Source organism: Coloeus monedula (assembly GCF_965178545.1).
Source record: "Coloeus monedula genome assembly, chromosome: 7".
Lineage (NCBI taxonomy): Eukaryota > Metazoa > Chordata > Aves > Passeriformes > Corvidae > Coloeus > Coloeus monedula.
Genome location: NC_138787.1, coordinates 23,264,642 through 23,284,838, shown reverse-complemented (window position 1 = coordinate 23,284,838; position 20,197 = coordinate 23,264,642). Strand labels below are relative to the sequence as shown.

The 20,197-nt window shown below is 35.0% G+C and overlaps 1 protein-coding gene across 3 annotated transcripts in view; it reads right to left on the bottom strand.

Moving 5' to 3' along the window:
* KCNH7 (potassium voltage-gated channel subfamily H member 7) overlaps positions 1 to 20,197 on the bottom strand; it is a 217,679-nt gene that overhangs the window by 27,872 nt on the left and 169,610 nt on the right. For all 3 annotated transcript variants that reach the window (XM_082285190.1, XM_082285191.1, XM_082285192.1), the window contains 4 exons: positions 17,121 to 17,546; positions 12,093 to 12,492; positions 11,422 to 11,621; positions 1,577 to 1,829 (listed from right to left, as the gene is read on the bottom strand). In XM_082285190.1, the coding sequence (XP_082141316.1) occupies positions 1,577 to 1,829; positions 11,422 to 11,621; positions 12,093 to 12,492; positions 17,121 to 17,546 (1,279 nt within the window). The remainder of the gene's footprint in view (positions 1 to 1,576; positions 1,830 to 11,421; positions 11,622 to 12,092; positions 12,493 to 17,120; positions 17,547 to 20,197) is intronic.

The following is a 20,197-nucleotide window of genomic DNA, read 5'->3' as shown; positions in this document are numbered from 1 at the left end:
ACATTCTTCAAGATACCACAGACTCATTCACTGGAGCCAGGTATGGGCAGATTCCTGCCTCATGGATCATGCAACAGATGTGGGCTCAGTTTCTCTTGGATGCAGTTGTGCACGCCTGTCCTTACGTCTGACCTACCATTCCTGGGAGAGTGAGGCTCCAAACTGCAGCCCCTGGTGTGAACAGCTATAGGCCAGAAGAGATACAGTGGCATGGCCCTGCAAATACCTGGGTTTCTGCTGCAGTGTGAGAGCACAGGGATCTGATGTGCATAATATGAAAAACTTGACCAGTCTGCATCTTTGGCCCAGGAAGGAATTGATGAATCCATAAAATTGTCAGTTTGTCTTGATTGCAAGTGCAACAGAAATAGTACAGAAATTTACATGTTTTTGATGTGAGAGATTAATTCCTTGATGAACCACACTGCTCATAATCAGGGAAAGACTCTTACACAGTTAAGTAAAAACCTCACAGTGTTATACTTGCATGCTCCCTACTTTGCTTGTGCCTAAAGCTGGCCCAGCTGATGAGATGCAACAGCATGACATGATGAATTATCTTGATAACACTATCTAAACCTAGGGAAGGATTGCTTTAGGCACACCTTTGTTCTGCTCACATATCCACCCTGCAAAGTACAAACAGAATAATCAGTCAAAAGTGGGTTAATAGCAACCTTCTGCCCCCAGTCCACCTCTTGCTTCAGCTACTTTTCAGACTGTAAGTTCCTGCAGTGGCCAATTAACAGAAAGACAACATATGAATGATATTACAGCTGGTATAGGGTTCTGTACAGCAAAATCCTTACTCATCTATTCAATTATTCTTTCCATTTATATTACCTAATATAAAATTGGAGAAAAAAAATCCATAGTCAAGTTTAGGTAAGGTTTTAGTTATTTTACTTTTAATATTGCTATAGCTAATGAAGTCTTACTGGTTTCACATAAGAGCTATGCCCAGTTGCAGGTGAGCTCCCAGCTGGACTGAGCATTGTCCTGAGCCAACTTTGTTAGGAAAGAAAACAAGTAACTCTCATGCTATACAAACAAGAATGTGTTAATAAGAAACATAGGGGAAACACCGGTGTTACTACATCTAGATCAGATTAATGTTATTCTCTTCTTTTCCTTTATGCCCAGTGGGCAGAAACAGATATTTCTGAAAATCTCTACAAGACATTTTGAACGCCCAGAGTAGATTGCTCCAGTTAGCAAATAGGGGAGTCTACGTGTCTCAATACCTTCATCACTGTTAAAAAACAGGTGGGTCTTGACTTTTGATCTTGCAACATAATCAGAACTGGAATAACTGGGTATCTGCTTGCCTCAACTTGCAGCTTACCTTTTACCTAGGAATTAATGTGACTAAAGATAAATCTTAGAAATCCAAAGAAGTGGGCTCTTTGGTGCTCATGAATTATTACAGTAATGTAGACTTTTCTTAAATTATTTTTTTACTTGATTTCAAATAATAGTGAGTAAAATATTTACAAATTTCCTGTCCCAGGAACAACAATAAATATTTCTTTTGAAAATCGTACTCTTTTAATATGCCTTGTAATAATGTACTTACCAAGAATGGCTACAACAATGTCACTCTTAAGGATTTCAATGGAGCCTCTTGACACAAAATAAAGAGCAGTGAGAACATCTCCACAGTGCACTAAAGTGTCTCCAGGAGGTGCATGTGTTGTCTTAAATTTCATAGCCAAAGCTCGAAGACAGCCTTTACTGGCCCCCCGGAAAGCTTTGCAATTCTGAAGCAAATTTTGGTTGAGGTGCAAACAAATGTCAGCTTGTAAGCATTCTGGAAACCCCTTCAGGACCTGGAAAGACAAGCATAAGGATTTCATGCTAATGCTATGAAAGTTCTTTTTATAATTTTTATTTTTTTTTCCTGGACAAAGAGAAAGAAGTGACCTATGTGGCTCTAAGAGCTGTAGGATTGTTAAAATTCAACAAATGCATAGTGTAATCTATATTGCAAAGCTTTTACGATGTGAGCACTCATATAAATACTAATCTATATAGTAGTTACAAAATATGCTATTAAGATTTCTTTCCTTGCAAAAAATGGTATCAGGGTATATGAATGACTATACTGCAGTAAAATAACAAGTAAGACAGCTAAAGGGAGAATCTCGAGTGAATTTCACCTATTTGGACTCATATATCTATATCCTTTTATCAATTGTCAAAGTACTACATTTATTATAAGAGAGGATTTTGCTGAAATAAACATGACATTTTCACAATAAATATATTCTGCTTGCAAGTGTAGGTCTTTGATTTTTATCAGAAAAAGCAACATGAGCTATTGAAACAACAATGTTATGCAGATTTACATAGGCAGATGATTAGTTCAGCAAACTACAGGGCTACTTGTTGTGGTCCCTGCTCATCTCTTACCAGAACAACAGGAGTTTGCCTGAAGTAGAATCATGGGATTCCTCTTGGGTACCATGGCAACATGTTAATTTTGTTTAGAAGGAACGAAGGGAGCTATTTACAATGTGGTCATTACGTGTAAGCTTTTCTAAATTGCCTAGGATAATATACCTCTGATTCTTTAAGAATCTATAAACATTTCTGCTACTGACTTCATGGGAATACTGTGAGTGACTCTGCCTGCTGACACATTATGACACACCACCTTTCTTTGTTATGTCCTGTTATCTGCTGTCAGTGATGTGGTTGGGTCATATGCTTTCCCTGGGGACAGCTACAACTGTTGCATATTACTAAAGGCAAAATATGTACTGATGCTACAAGTCTTATGAATATGTGAACAGGATGTGTCTTTTTGTTATTTGACCAGTCTATTATTTAGCCCTCGCTTATCTTCTGCACTGTTTTTTCTATAAACATGTAAACATTTCTGCAGAGAAAACACATATCCAAAATGCATTCACTTGTTGCTGTATTAATTTGTACTTCAGCACAAAAAAGTCTAGGCACTCACTCACTTTGCAGAAATATATTCACAACTCAAATCCCTTGCTAGTGAAGATGAACCCATTTCTGATATGAGGCTTCTGTCCACACAAGCCAAGCTATGTTTTAAAAATGAGATACTAGAACCTTAAACAGAGTGGAAATATTTCTATGATTGTTAATGGAAATCAATGCTGTGAAATAACAAACAATGTTTTAATACACATGTATACAACAATTTTTGAGCCTTAGGACATTACCACATGAAATTTATACATCCTCAGAAAATGCCAGCATTCAACAACACTGAGCAAAAGAAAATATGATAAATGAAAAGCTTCTGTGGTGTCACTCTGTTTTCAGTACCTATCACACCACTAGAAATAGCTTAGTATCCAATTATGCTCTTTAGTTTAATGCAATTATATCAAAATAAAAAGGCTGTAGATTGTAGTAACTTATTTACTGAATGATAGTGAAAAACTGAGAAACAAGTATGTTTACCAAATGATACAGGTGGAGAAAAATTGTGTTTATTTTGAAATTGTTCTCTAGTCATGTGAGTATAAAAGACCTATTTTGAATTAATTTGTTTGCTAAACACAATTTAGAAGAGCTCCATTTTTATAGGATGTGAAATAGGAAATGTATTTTGAATTCAGAAGTTCTTACAAGAAAAGTGTGTTTGAATTTTTAGGAAGTCATGAGCACTTAGAATAAATTGTTTTAATTTTTCACATCAGCTGTTTATCTGATCTATCAAGGGATTGTATTTTACCATTAAGCAAAACCCATGCAGACCATTTGTGTTGGTTTATATTTCTGAAGATACTTTGGATATTCCTTTATAGAAACAATTATTTTTATAATTAATTTATACTTATCGTGAAACTGTTATAAAATCATTTCATATTAGTTAATAATTATTTATATGCCAATAACATCTGACAGATACCAGGCTCTTTTCAAGCACCTGTGATTAAAAAGTCCCTGCTCCATGGAGCTTACACTCTAAAATAGTTTCATACATCAGAGAGGAAAGACATCTACTCTTTAATATCACAATTTTAAAATGCCCAGAAAGAAGACTAAATAGCATTTGTTTCCAATGGAGTTTGGAGATTACTCCATTAATACACGCTTAGAAATTCAAGAAAGAAGCTGATTTGAAGAAAAATTTGTTAAAACATTGGCAAAACCTACACTGCTAAAAAGAGCTTACCATATTGCACACATTGTGTGTAGTGAGGTATTAAATCTAAGTCCAGTAGCTGACACAATACAGAATTTGATGTTTCCAAACTAATTTTTATGCTGTGCAATACAGACAACATTTTGCCAACCCAAACCTCCAACTATTTGTTACATTTATTCTCATATTCTGATTTTCATTATGAAATTGCATTGAAAATTATGTTATTATAATGTGAGAATCAACATCAACATCAAATTTGTACCCACACTGCCTATACTAAATATTAGAAAATCATCCATGCAGTCTTCAAAATAAATAATTGAAAATTATAAAACTAGAATTGCTCTTTAATAACATTATTATCAATGAAAAATCCAAAACTAATAAATAATTTTAATACAGATTTGAGTTTCAATTGTTCCATTCTTTTCCAACATGTTTCTATTGTTATACACAATATCTCCTCAGCTGTGATTCCATGGGGCCCTGGTGAGAAAAATCTTGGATTCTCATGGTTAGAATCATGTTTGGAATCAGAACTCATGCATAATTCAAGAAATACATATAGGTATTTTTAAAAAAACATGTAACAAGGCATAAAATCAGCTTTAGCTCTCCCCCCTTCAAAAAGAAAAAATAAAGTAAAATAAAATCAGTTAGGATGCTGTGACCACAGGCTCCAGTTGTCTCTCATTGGTAGTTATCAAGTCCAAGTTCAGTTATCTCTTCTTGTCTGGAATAAAACTTACTCCACGTCAAATAACACTGGCCTGCTTACAGAGGAGGATATTCATCCAGACAGATGTAAAACATTTTACATGGAATAAGTGATTGAGGTTTCGTGAGGATAGTCAGGACATGCATGATTCATACTGCCTTGAAGAACGTGATCTTTTGTATGAGGAGAGGGAATCCAGCTTCATTAACTTCTTTTCTCAAGATGACAGTAAGGTATCACTCACACATGCATCAGCTACATTTGTGACAACAGACTTGGACACATCTTTGTGCCTTAATCTCAGGCAACAAGCAACTGTTTGGGGCAAAGATAACTTTGGGGTTTTTGGATAAATAATAAAATTCATGACAATTTTTAGATTTTCTATCCTTAGTTCTGGAGAAGGTATTGACATATGTCCCACAGAAGATATTTAGAAAGTATATAAACTGAAGTAAATATGAAGGATATTAGCTACAATAATTTTCATTAAACATGGAAATACCGCTTTCCATACCAACAAAACCACAGAATGATTGAGGTGGGAAAGGACTTCTTGTTGGAAAGATCATCTGGTCCATCCTCCCTGCTCAAGGAGGTCTACCTAGAGCTGGTAGCCAGGGCAATGTCCAGATGGCTTTCAAATATCTCTGAGGACAGAGGTGCCACAGCCTCTCTGGGCAACTTCTACCAGTGCTGTTATCCTCACAGTAAAAATGTGCTTCCTGGTGTTTGGACGAAGCCTCCAGTTTCAGTATATGCCCATAACCTCTGGTCCTGTCACTGGGCACCACTGAAAACTTGTTCCACCTTCTTTACACCCTCCCTTCAGGTATTCACATTGATGAGATCCTCTGTAAGCCTTCATTTCTCCCATCTGGCTGAACAGTCCCAGCTCTCTCAGCCTTTCCTAGCATGAGAGATGACTGTTTGCAGCCTTACAATCAAAGATACTCCTTTAATTCTGCATTTAATCTTCTGTTGTGAGTTTCTCAGTTGAAATATAGGTGGGATCATTAAATACCAAGCAGCAGTTGAAGAAAGCACAAGAGGGCTCTTGTGTGTTTTGTTGTGTTTGGGGTATGTTGAAACTAGTGACTGAGGCTTTCTTGTCCTAGAATCAGTCAGACTTGTTTATGAGTGGCAGGTGCCCAGCATATAGAGGGAAAGATAAAGGGAGACTGCCAAGTTCATCTGAGAATTTAATACGGCATAAACTGAAAGAGGATTCTGGTCCTTCTCCACATTATCTGTTTATTCCTGCCTTGTCTTGATCCCTCCTCAAGAAATGGTTTGAGAAACTGATCCATGCAAAAAATTAATGCAGCAAAAGATTGAGCAGCTGAAGGTACAAAGAGGCAGAAATAAATTCACTTTGTGTCATGACCACACATATGTAGTATCTATTTGGTTCTCACCTGCATAAGAGAGATCTCAGGCTATGTTGACATTGGCATCATTAAGTGCCAAATAAAGTTGTCAAAATATTTGAATAATAAAATTTGAACTTTCTATTAAAATCTAACCTTTTGTCTTTGGTACGAATCAGTGAAATTAATTAATATTAATTCATATATTTGGTGAAATAACCTATGTATTTAATTTTCACCTTTCTACTAGCCACATAATTTTAAGGCTAACTTGAGACTCTTTAGCTGCACAAATTGTGCTGCTTAGATTTTGAATTAGGAACTCTGTCCTGCAGTAGCTCTTTCCTCTGATTAGGAAAGAAAGAACAAGGTCACAGGTGGCAATAATTCTGCTCCAGAAGCTCTTGGGCTCCACATAGAAAGGTTGTTTAAGAAAAATCCTCTTCTTCATACAGAATGATTTTTTTTTTTTAATGTGCACTATATTATAACAGCTGAGAGAAAAGAGAAGCAGTATGTGATAATGAGCTAATTCACCTTTCAGTGAGATTGAAGCCTTATCAAGAACAGGATCTTTTGTTTTCAGTCATTGCCACAACACAGATGTGTGACACCTTTATGCTGAAATTAGTGAAACTGCAGTGGACCATTCTTCTATAATCTTATTACAGTTTCTGAGTACATATGAGAAGTGATCTCTGAGATATGATACACTGCTGAACAAGGAAGACAGAAAATTATTTCAGTTGCTTCAGCTGTTGACTCCCTTACCAACAGAAAAGTTTTAAGTCTGTAGAAGTTGAAGATTGACCAGATCATATTTTTCAAAAAATATGATAGTTGAAAAATTAATTGCTCTTGTTTTTGAGATTTTAGATGACAATGCAGTGAGAAACTGATAAAGGATCATTTAGCAATAGATTGACATTCTTGAAAACATTCTTTTCTATGAGGTCTTCTTTTCTATAACTCAATTCAATGTAGACAATCACATTTTTTAAGTGGTCTTGTTACAGAAAATGGAAGAACAGGTTTACAGCTAATCACAAGGTACTTCCTGTCTGGTTTATATATCACGATTTCTGTTTTGACAAATAGACAAACAGAATTTCCAACATGATGACATATTACCTCTGTTTAAGAATTTACTGCTAGGTTTTGTTCCAAACACATCTAATTTGCATTAGGCTTTTGATGGTACAAAGAATTTCTCCTTGCTGTTTTTTAAATTTTACCTTACTTTTGTAATCCTCTGCTTCAAATATATTAGTGGCACTGGCGATGTCAACCAGGTATCAGTGGCCAATTTCTTACAAAAGAAGCCTTAACAAGGCAATAGTGAACCTGCCCTTTATTTGCTACAGTAGAATTCCTGGTTTAAGATAGGTGTGTGCTCTACTGTACTTGCATAATCACAGTGGCCAAGACAGTTATCACAATTGTAAAATTAATCATTGCTTGGATGCTTGCAGGAGAAACTGTACATTTATTTACAAAAATTATGACTTGCTCTCTCCTTTCATGATATTGGGCAAAACCCAAAACAAAAAGACATCTGTCCCAGATCCAAAGTTTTAATTAATGTTCACATTGGGCTAAACACTTTTCAGCTTGTCCCACTTAGTTAGTTCTTTGAACTCTTTTCAAATGTAAAATAAACCAATAAAGCTACTCAGATGCACAGAAGATCCATGGAAAGAAGGGGTGGGACAGGATTGTAAAAAATACATGCATAACTTAAAAAACCACTTCAAATACTATGTAACTAATCTTTTTAGGGTAAGCATCATAGGCATGCTATTATCAGTGCTGGACTGATAATATGGGAATGAAAGAGGAAAAAGAAGGCAAAAAGAGTTTAGGAAAAACAGAACAGGATAGTTAAAAAAATATTACAAGAATTTGAATCTTTGGGACTGGTGACATCTTTCATGAAACAATATGCATTGTAAATACTTTTTTTTGTAATTTGACTTTGCCAGTGTATATCACGGGGACATGATTTAAATTATGCTTATTCTGTAGACTCAAGATTTTTATCCAGATTATAATAAATCCAAAATCCTGTTTATCCAGTCCATGCATAATTATGTGGAACTGTTTTTAACCAAAATACATTATGTAATGGAATATAATCAAAAAGATGTAGAAATGGAGCAGAAGGGAGCAAATGAACAAATAAACAAGGTCTCAGCATATTTCACCTGCAGGTCTTTAAAGCTAATTTTAAGTTTAACCATTTCAAATAAGCATGAAATTCTATCTTCCAGTTTGCAATCTAAGGTGTAGAATTTTGTTTAGAAAATCAAGTTTAGTCTTAGTGCACTATTACTCCTGGGACTAAAAGGGTTTCTGTTTAATGGCTTTTTAACATTTTTTATTTTCCACTTTACCTGGGTTCTTAAATATATTACTGAGGATAATTTAAAACATCTTTTGAAATATATTCTCCAATGTTATTTTTATATATATATATGTGAGTATGTGTGTGTATATGTTGCACGTACATATATATATATATATAATATGTAAATTATTATGCATTTCATATTTCAACGGAAAAAGAGGACTTCATTTTTGAATTTTTTTCAGCTTTCAGTCATGAAATGAAAAAAAAATCGGATGATATTCTGCCTTCAGAATTTGCAAAAACTCCAAGTAAACATGGGCAGGAAATCAAACACATTTGTCTGAGGACAATATTAGTCCTTTGTTTTGTAAATGCAAATATTTCATGCAAAATTAAGTAAAAAACACATGCAAGTCCAACTCATATGCACATGGCTAATAGCCAAGAAAACTTCATTGGTGCGTGTGTTAACATGCATATATGGTTTAAACTAAGAGCATTCACACAAAGGAAAATGCAGAATGATCAGCAGCATGGCAACTTTGTCAGTGACATTCCTACAGAGCAACTATCTAATGCAAACCAATATGCACATGACCTTTTTTGGGCAGAGAAGCATGACTTGAGTTGTGGGGTAAAACAGTGATTAATAAACATGGTTAGATTAGCATTTTTTAATGTCTAAGTTTTAGTAACCATTTTGCCCCACATCTGATTCTACTTTGATTATTTCCCTTTGCTATCTACCCCTTCATCATGCAAAAAGTTACGATTAAAATTAGAAAGCATTGAACAAGCTCTAAACCCAACAGATAACATGGATATTCTCCACACTTTATACTGGAATTAAATTTGATATAAATACCTCCTGCTCTTACCAGTGGGTGGTGTTATTCCATGTATTTAGGTGTGAAGCAGACAGGAAAGAGATAAATCTTTCATAAGTACAACGTAAATCACACAATTCTCATATTATCCTTGTACTAAGTGTAATACATTCAAACTCAGTTTTAAAGGAAATTAAGTGATTGACATAAAACTTGAGGGATAGAACTTGTGAACAGAATAAGGAATAAAATACAACAAAACAAGATATTAAACTTGAGGGTTTTTCCACACTTTATTTAAAACAAATCCTCCATACTGCCTCACAATCATATTGCAGAATATGGGCTATTTAATCCATTTAATTCTTATTTCACATTAATGACAAATCCAAGACTAATTTCAGTACACCAATTTCTGAATTACGCAACTTTTCACGTGACAACATGCAGTTATAGTTATTATTTCATGTGAAATAAGTTTTTAGTACATCCATTAGTGGTAATGAATTAGTTAAGGCATACATGATTTTGTAATATCTTCAGAAATAATTCAATGAGCTACTTTAGGCTTAGGTTGAACACTTAAGGGCCTGATCCTGCAAAGTGCGGAGTACCCCACAATTCCATTGCCATCAGAAGGAATAAGGGCTATTCCGTGCCACACAGGATGAAGCTACTGATGCTGCCTTCCACTGCAGTAATCCCCAGAAGAGGTTTATACAAGTGTCCTTGTCCTGCCCTGGGGATATTATCCCTCTGGAGGGACACTCATGGAAGTGGCAGGTGAAGCCCAATATATTAATTTTCTATCATATTTTTAAGATCTGCTTTACTTAATGGTAACCATAAAGTCAAACTGTCAGTGATTCACCTGTATAGAAGATTTTAATCAAGACCATTGTTTCTGCTTACTGCATAAAAGCATAGTACTCTGACCATCATTCGGAAATGTATGTACAGATACCATGTGAAAACTGTTCAAATGTATGTCAAAATTTTGGAAGTTGATTTCTATTTAAATTGTTACAAAAGTGTATAGATTTTCTTGTCCTTGACAGCTTTCTGCAGAGTTCTGCAAAGTTTCTAATCTCCAGCTCTGAACAGCTTTGGAAAGCATCCCTACAGAGACACAGATTCACAGGTCCTCAAGATCCACAGTCCCCTCAATGTCTTCAAACTGATGTTGATTTTTCAGAAAACATATTTCTTTGACTTTTCAGAAAAAATCTTATCTCCAGAAAAAAAGCCAGAGATACAGATGCTTACTTTTGCTCACTAGCAGATTGTCATTCCTTTTTAGCTAGCCATATATTTATAGAAGGAGAGATTACAGGGGCTTTTTTATCAAAACCAGAAAATATGAGTATTATTCCTTGTCACTTCCTAGAAATGAGTTTCTGTGGATGGCTAAATGGTTAGTAATACTGTGTTGATTTTCAGTGCAGAATTATGTGGCTTGTATATGCAAGTGAATTACTTTTCAGGCTATCATGTGATTCAAATATTTCTCTTTGAAAAGAGCAGCTACACCTGCCTGCTCCTCTCTTCAACCCATTCCCAATATACCTGTTCAAGATTACACAGAAGTATTTTGAAAAGAATTGATCTCTGTGGGTTTTATAGAACAGTAACTCTACAGATATTAACACAGGTACTCTTGTTTGATACTGGAAGTGGAAAATCAGGGCAAAGAACAAACAAAATTCTGGAACAGCTATGCCTGAACTAAGAAACCTATGATTTTTTTTTTCTCTATTTAAGCTTATAGGAGTCACCTGCAGTTCTCAAGCTTTCCGATACATAGTGAAAATTGAGATTTCTGATATACCTGGTGGTAACCTAGGCAGTGAAATGTCTGGATGTCAAATATGTAGTGGCTTGATTGTCAATAATTGAGTATATATCCACCTTCTTAAGCTTGTACTTTTACAGCTTATAAATACTAAAGACTTACAGTCTCTTTTTAAGTTCTCATGCATTTATCTATTCCTCAGCATCTCTGCCTGAAAAACAGAAGAACATACCATGTTCATGTCAATGCCATTGGTGTATGTCCACGCATGCTGGAAGTATTCCTCCAGTCGCTGCCGCAGAGGGTTTGGGATTTGATGAAAGCGTATGAACTCCTTCACTCGCAGCATCTGCATGTGATACCGTGCAGTTCCCGAGTAGAGTCTTTGGATTATTGCAGATACATTTCCAAAAATGCTAGCGTACATTAATGCTGGATTAAATAGAAACAAAACTTTCTTAAGTCATATCGTTGGGCTTTGCAGATGAGTATGGCTAAGTAAAAGTTAAGAACAAAGAGAAGAGTTAAAAAGGTATGCATACATTTATAGGTTCAGTTTTAAATTAAAAAAAAAAAAAAAGATTATCCAAATATGGACTATATGGGCTATAATTTCCTAAATCCACTCAAAACTCACTTTCTTAACCTATACAGGATTTGCTTACAGACACAGATATACAACACAAATCTTCTGACAGTTTGGATAACAGATTTTGAGTAGTCAAGCAACTTGATTACTTCCTGACACTGAATGAGTCACAACATATTTTTGCATACAACATTCTTTCCCTAGGAATTTGCCCTTCTGGCTGCATGCTTATAATCTTATTAGCTTAGAATGTTAAGCCATTTGCTCAAACACAGAGGAAAAAAAAGATTAAAATCCACGATAAAATTACTTACAGCCAATCAACATGACACAGATGGAAAAGATTTTCTCTGAGTTGGTGTTTGGAGACACATTTCCAAATCCTACACTTGTCAGACTGCTGAAGGTAAAATAAAGTGCTGTAACATATTTGTCCTTGATGGATGGTCCAGAGCTTGCATCACTCTTATTGTAATGCTTTCCTAGTTGTTCTCCTAAAGAATCCAACCAGCCAATCTTGTGAGCCAAGTAAGGCCTTTCTACATTTCCAATGGCATACCAAATGCAAGCAAGCCAGTGTGCAATTAGTGCAAATATGCACATGAGGAGCATCAGAACTGCAGCACCATATTCAGAGTATCTGTCCAATTTCCGTGCTACCCTCACTAAACGCAGCAGTCTAGCTGTCTTCAGAAGGCCTATTAATGTAGTTGTCTGTAAAAAAAAGACAGAAATTAGTTTTCCCCATCAGCAAATGTATTCTCATGAACAGTAAGCATGAATAAACCATTTTCAAATTCCATTATTTTGAGAAATCATCAAAATAAGTAGAAGAATCCATTTCAATGTAATCTTAATTTCATTTTCTTTAAACTATCAATTTCATTATAAAACCAGGGAATAAAATAAGAAATGTACATTTAAAATCATGATATATTGAAGTTATTATTATGCACTAGATACTTTTCCATGTTGAATATTTTTCTTGATCTGGACTCTTCAATCCACCATAATGGACTTAATGATCCAATAGATTCATGATTTTTAACATGAAAAAATCTGTAAGTTATTGGAACTACTCATGATTATATAACTGTCCACATAGATAATAAGTATTTTTGAACAAAGCTGTGTGACTGTATTTGATCCTAGCTTAGAAACTCCTTGCAATGCTCTGGCACACATATTCTAGAAAAGAGAAGTATTAGGGCAGAAATGTCCCAAAGAGTATATCTACAAGATTCTTCCTGTTTGTAATGGTATGAACACTCATACAAGTAAAAAAGGTGAAGCACTGTGAACAGAAAATCATGGAAAAGTTACTCCAGATGAATCTTTTTGCATCTTTCAGGTGTAGTGGCAAGAGCCAGTAATAAAAATACTATACCACTAGAAAAATAAATTGGAGCAGTTTTAAGCAGGAATGTATTCCAAGCTTTTTAGTGGAGACTTGTGCTATTATTCATTGCAGCCTCTTTGAAGCTCTGATCTTTTTAAAGGAATCTAAAGGTTATTAATACAAGTTTGCAAATTTCAATTAATAAATCATTTTCATACTTGCTAATTCCTTGTAGAAGGGATGGACAGCATTGTAAATAGGACAACTGGACTAAAAAACCCCCTCAGCTACCTTTTTTCCTTGCATCAAGTCTGAACAGATATTGAAGTATTCAGTAAATGCCAAGATTGAACACATTTTTAATAAGTTGGTTGGTTTGGTTTTTTTTAACATGCATGTCATTACATGACACTTAACACTTACATGACACATGACACTTAACAAGAAAAGTTTTCCAAGCCTCACAAAGCACTCTGACAGTAGTATGCATCACATTAAAGCTTTCTTGCAACAAGTACTAAACTAGTTTTTATGTTTTATTAAATCCTTGCATTTACCATATTTCTGAGTAAAACCCCAACGCCCTTGGAACAAAACAAGAGTCTTTCTTGGCTGCATTTATCAGTGGACAACTCAATAAATTGTTCATATTTTCTGAGTAAATGAGCAAGAGGATAATGTAGGGTAACACTCCTTAGTTCAGTTTAACATCCCAAATAATAACTTCAGGGTGAATTTCTCATTACCACATAAAAAAGATTAGTGACCTCAGTAGTCTGAAAGACCATATCCTTCAAAATGCTATGCCTAGGCTGAGATTCAGAAGCATGTGAATATTGTGATTAGGTAATTTTTTTTGTAAGGTAGATCAGGCTTAAATATTTACGATCCTTCAAGAAAAGCTAAGATTTGTTTTTAGTGGGGTGTTTGAAACGTTCTGTTACAGATGTAGTCATATCTCTACATCATGCAAGAGGCTGCATATTCTTACAGTGCCCCTTAAATAGATCGGATGGTAGATTGTGAATCTACAATATGTCAGCACTGTTCCACCCCATTCTTAAGTTAAAACTTGCTAATATTATTCATCCTCAGTGTCAATCCTATACTTAGATACATCAGTTTGAGCTCTGGAGTATTTGGAAGGTATATAACACAAGAAAACTCCATCTCATCAAGGATAAAATCAACATGAATGAGACTTGATATGCTTTAAAACATCAAGAAACTCATCCTGAGTTCTAATTTTCTTTAACACAGTGGAGAGGTTTTAACACCAAAATACAGCTGGTGGTAGAGGTGAAAAGCATGGTTCACAAGTTTTAATGTGCCTTACATGCTGTCCCAGCACAGAGGTAGCCTTCATATAGTAACAGTACACCTTCCATGTGTCACTTGGCCAGGGACAGAAGTTCTTGGTTTCAGAACTACATCTCATGCAATGCAACTTTGTTGGTGTGCTGGAATATTTTGATCAGCACAACACTCAAGGAGGCAGGGGTCCTATTCTGTTAGTTACCTTACCTCATCTGGTGCCAACAATTAATGTCTGCAAAGAGCAATCTGATAGATGCTGCTCTCTTCTCTGGATTGCTAGCTTCTCTGTTTTCATCATACCTATCTGCTGGACTACAAGTTCAAGAATAGTTGATCACAACTATTATAATCACATCAGAGTCTTTTATTTTCTATTCTTTTCTCACCATCTACTCCATATTTTTATCTTCCCAAGTATGAGGGAAGCCACCTAACTTTTACAACATACACACACAAAAGAGAGAATTATTTGCTACCAACCATCATCATTTTGTGTTGAGTCTGCTTAAGCAGAAAAAAAAAAATTAAAATTACATTATTTCCCTATTATAGAAATTGGAAAGTTAACGGTCCAACTCTGTTGCTTTCCTATAGTTGAAAATGTATGGCTCAAATAGAAGCATTCAGATAGTGCTGCATGTGGTATTTGGATTATTATTTCCTGTCCTTTCAAGACTCCATTTGGTATCAAGGTGTTTTAAAGCTGCATGAGCACATATGGAGCTCTCTTTAGAGCTTACGTTGTTTAATAAAAAACCTATTCAATACAATTTTTCATTGGGGATCTTCTTTGAAGAATCTCTAGATAAAAAAAAAAAGAGCTATTTCATAAAAAAGATAACCCTTATGACTGAAAATTTCTATTAAATGAAAAATGCTCCATTCTGACAGTTTTACGTTTGCTTCTTGCTAAACTATCAAAAAGGGATTATTGGTGAAATATTATAGGTAGCAAAGTAGGAAGAAAAACTGCAGTAAGTAGCAGCTTAGAAAAGTGATTGACATATTCAATACCATGAATGAGAGAGAAGCCGTGATGGCATGGTGAATGGGACATAATCTATATAGTGTCATTGCTGCTTAGATACACAAACCAGTTTTTTCAGGTCAATTACTAGATTTTGAGGGGATAAAGAATCAATTTACTTACACCTGCAATAGTGAAAAAGTCATTACATGGTCCAATAATTTCTCTTTCCAATTCCACATTTTTATATTTGTCTATTTATCTGCAAGAATACACTTGTTTGTTACTGTAATCTGTAACATTATCTTATGTTAAAGTTATCCCTTTAGCATGACTTTAGCACCTGGCATTTCACTCTTAAGCACATCTGTAACAGGGGAGGTGTGTAAGAATGATGTTCAGGGGCAAATCCAAAAAGGACTCCTTAAATGAACTTTGGAATTGGTCCCTGTTGTAATCCTTTATGTTCCTCACTTCTAATCATTGAATATAATTTTTGGCAATGATAAGTGCTCAATGATCAGAAAGGGATGCAGACCATGCCTGAAGGGGAATGCTCTAGTCTGATTTAGAAGTAATGCCATTATGAAAATGTTTGTCTTTCATGTACCTGTGCTTTCAAAACCACAGAAGAAAATTATCTGCAGAAAGATTGAGACCAGCCACAGATAATGAATGCACAGGTGATCAAATTTTCTCTTAAAACTCTGATCCTTTTAATCACCTTCTGAATAAAAAAGTTCTCTTCTGGTAAGAGAACTATTAACATGTTCCCTTTGTCCTTTATATTACTGTCTCTCTTCTTACTGCTTTCCTTAATAAAATTTATTTTTACTGCATGGTTTTATCTCATGTTTCTCTAGACTCCTTATTTACCTTTTGCTTGGTTTGCTGCTTTTAAAAAAAACAACTTCTTCATTCTGTGCATCACAGAAAAGTCAAACCCAACTCTCTACTTGTTAGTTCACTTTTCAGGAAAAATATATTATGATTTTAGCCCTTCTTAAATTAAATAAAATTGTTTGGAAGAACTGGATCAGGAATCCAGAATATAGCATATATTTTATACACCTTTGGGCCATTTTTGGATGCATATATTGAACAGTTTTTTACTCCAATGTATAGACAGAGTGAGGAGATAGATCACGTCTGTCAAGGCTAACCCCAAGTAATCTTTTTTTTCTTCTTCTGATAGTCCATCTTCTTGATAAAATAGACAACAGCCACATCTCTTTGAAAACTAGTATAGTTTATGTTACAACTAATCTATTTTCTGCTAAGTAAACATCTGATCTCAACATTTTGAACACAGAAAATTTATTTTAATGATGCAATGCCAACACAGCACTTATATGCATCATGGGCAGTTTTTACAAAGTAAGCGACAAATCAAAGCGGCAGTTCTTAGATAAAAACATTTGACCAAGTCATCCATACACAATATATTTATTATTTCTAAAGACAGTATCAAATATGGTATAACTGAAAAATACTAGCTAAATCATTCAACGATTCAGCAATGATATTAGCTCTTGTCAATGAAAGCTAATATTGTACATTATTCTACAAAGGAACATTTAATTTTAGTTTAACTTTAAAAGATGGGATGGAAATACTAAGCAGCCTATTAAATGACAAGCAAAAAATACTTTAGGATACATAGAATACCACTGTGAAGTAATAAATTAAGATTTAGATTTCTAATTAATTTAAGCTTACCTCTTCAGAGCCAGAGCCAAAAATCAGCAGGTCAAAAGGTATTGCAGCAACCATGTCAATTAGGAACCAGCCTTTGAAGTAGTGAATTGCTATTTTTGCTGGGTCACTTACCACTTCTTCATTCTGGTTTACATATGTTGTTCTGAAGTTTATTAGAATGTCAATGATAAACATAATATCCACAATTAAATCTACAACATTCAGTGGGCTGCAGGAATATCCACACTCTCTCCTCTTCCGATCCTCACTATCATTCAGAAGGAAGGCAGCAGAGTAAGGGGTGAATATGGCGGTATATATCACCAACAACAAAATGAGCCAGTCCCACACAGCTTTGAAAGGACTATAGTGCAATATAGTAAACTTGTTGATGCGAGGCGTCTGGAGCTTATATTCTGGTAGAACATCAGCCCCTAAGGATAGGACCTAGAATAAGAAATATACCACATCAATAATCAGACAGTGTATCTACTCCAACTTCCAGTAAACATAGCAAATACAGGACAAACTTAAAAAGTAATTCATTGTAGTTTTGAGGATTAAGCTTCAATTACTTGGTGTTTTGGCAAAATAAACTTCTGTGAAATTTGTAGTGTCTGCCAAGTCCAATAAATTCATTGGCAATTTTGCACTGTGGGTTGATTCTTGTCCCCTGTAGCAAACATTAAGAGGCATATCTTATATCCATAAAATCTGCATTATTAAGCATGTCATCAAATTCATTTATCCTCCACAGGATAACCTTGGCAGCTTGCTCATGGCCAGTGAATGACTTTTCTTGCAGGATGTAGCGTTTTTCTCCCAAAGCAAATCTATTATCATTGGCTTGAATTCCCTACAAAAGAGTTTACTCTCATTAGAAAATGTAGGCAACCAAAAATAAAAAAAAGTTAGAGAAAGATCTGTTAGTGTCTTCAACAGCTATCTATGCTTTGAGTTTTGTGGTGAAAAACCTTCATGCACAGACAAATTTCACTGAGGCTATAATTCTAGTTCAGCTAAAGGTGTGACAAAGGATACCACAGGAGTATTGCCTTTTGCTCCACTTCTACTTTTGTCAATGCCTAAAGCTTATTCCTTTAAAAGTATGGATTTGTTACCTGCTGGTCTTATCTAAGCTGGATTTCAATTTTATTTGGAAGGATTATGTTTGTAAGCACTGCTTAATTTGCTAGCTCTGGAAGCTGAAATGTTTGCTTTGTTGCAGAGAGCAAGCATTGTGTGAGCACCAGATAAAACAAATTTCCTTTGGCTGCTCTTTCAGTCTGACTGAACTCTGACATGAAAGAACAAAACCTTTAAGAATAAGAAGGTAAATTATATTTTGTCCCTATTCAGCGTTTGGGACTGTCAGCAATGATGCTAATTATTGCCTTCTGTGCTGCAAATGATCTCCAAATCCTATGGGACTCAGATCACCACTTCATTTTACACAGACCAGTGAACAAACATCAGATGGTGACGACTGTCAGTTATTACCCATTTGGGCAATATTCATGTTCAAGAAATCTTATACCCTTTTTTCACCAGTTACTTCTGCCTATTCCTTATTCTCCTGCTAATTAAAAACAATTATATTTAGAAAAAAAGTTACTTCAAAAGCTATTAAAATGAATAATTCTACTCAAATGAAATGATTATTGGAAGGAGAAATACCTTGTCAGCACTATTGTCTGCTTTTATTTGCCTTCTTTTTAACAGTTAGTATTTTGGGATTTGAGATTTCAGCTTGTTCAAGACTGAGGGAGTCCATGCTCCTCAAACATAATCTTATAAAATTCTGAGGGTCAGCACACTCATTTCTGTTTAAATTTCCAACAGCAAGTGTTGTATAAACCTTAGATCCTATCCTTATCTAAGTGTCGCTAATTTTATACAGTCAAATTCTACTCTGAAAATGTTGTGAGAACACAGGGGTTAATAACCATTCTTCTTTGAACTTGAAGAAAGAAGTGATTAAGCCATCCAAAAGAATATATGCTAGTTTCAAGCAGCCACTAAGCACTGTGCTGTGCTGGTGGTAGAGGCTGTTCATCAATTTTTTGTATTGTAACTAAGACTTGCACTTAACGAATGGTGCTGGCTATTTTTTTATGCATTAAACACATTAGGTGGCAGCAAGCTGAAGCATTACTCAGTCTCTTAGCAGTCTTAATATTTTCAGTCCCCCACCTGATGAGTTGACAAGGATGTTTTCTTAATATTTGAGAACAGTGAGTATATGTGCCAAGGGAATTGCTATTCATAAAATTTATATCACTGTTCTCCTTCATTTCAGACAATGAAGGGAATGGATTAGGCAACAAGGACAACAAAGCTTACTTCACAGGTTTCTTTCTGTTGCTTGAAAATTCCAGACCCTGTGCTTAATTTCAGAACAACGCATAATGTAAATTGGACTTATTCCCCTGAAATTTGAGTTCTAATGTAACTTTAGTTACATTTATTCCTAAATTGGTTTAAATTGAGTTGGGGAAAACTGGAGTTAAAAACCATAAACAATTGGACAAAATGAGGGAATGCAGTATAAAATTGATCATAGCAGAAATGGATCCAATTCTTTTGGTGATAGTTTCTTAGACATACAACACAGGAGAGGCTGAACTGATGGTTGTGAGTTTCATATTCATAATGTTATACAGAACTTTACATTTCTGCATTGCTTACACCCATGCAATGAGAAGTGAAAACAAACACAGCTATTTTGTTTGTTGTATCTTGAGAAAGATGATGTGACTTCATTTCTCAAATAAAAAAAATCAGTTGCACATACAGAAAAAAGAGAACATACATTATTTAGTTTTATGTTGGCAGTTTCAATAGAGACTGATTGATTATGAGATGAATTTGTCCTTTTGCTGTTGTGTAACATCCTTGCAAAGCTTGGCTACTGCCGTTGGCCAATTTTGGCCATCTTAGCTAGATGGAAGACTTCAGTCTACTTAGAAATCCACTCAGAAGACCTTTAATATTTCCACTTACTTAAAATAGATGTTGTCACATTTATTGTTAGTAAAAAGAAAATGTATTAGCTTTTCTCTTCTGGACTGTAAAACTCATACTTAGGATTGTAAAAC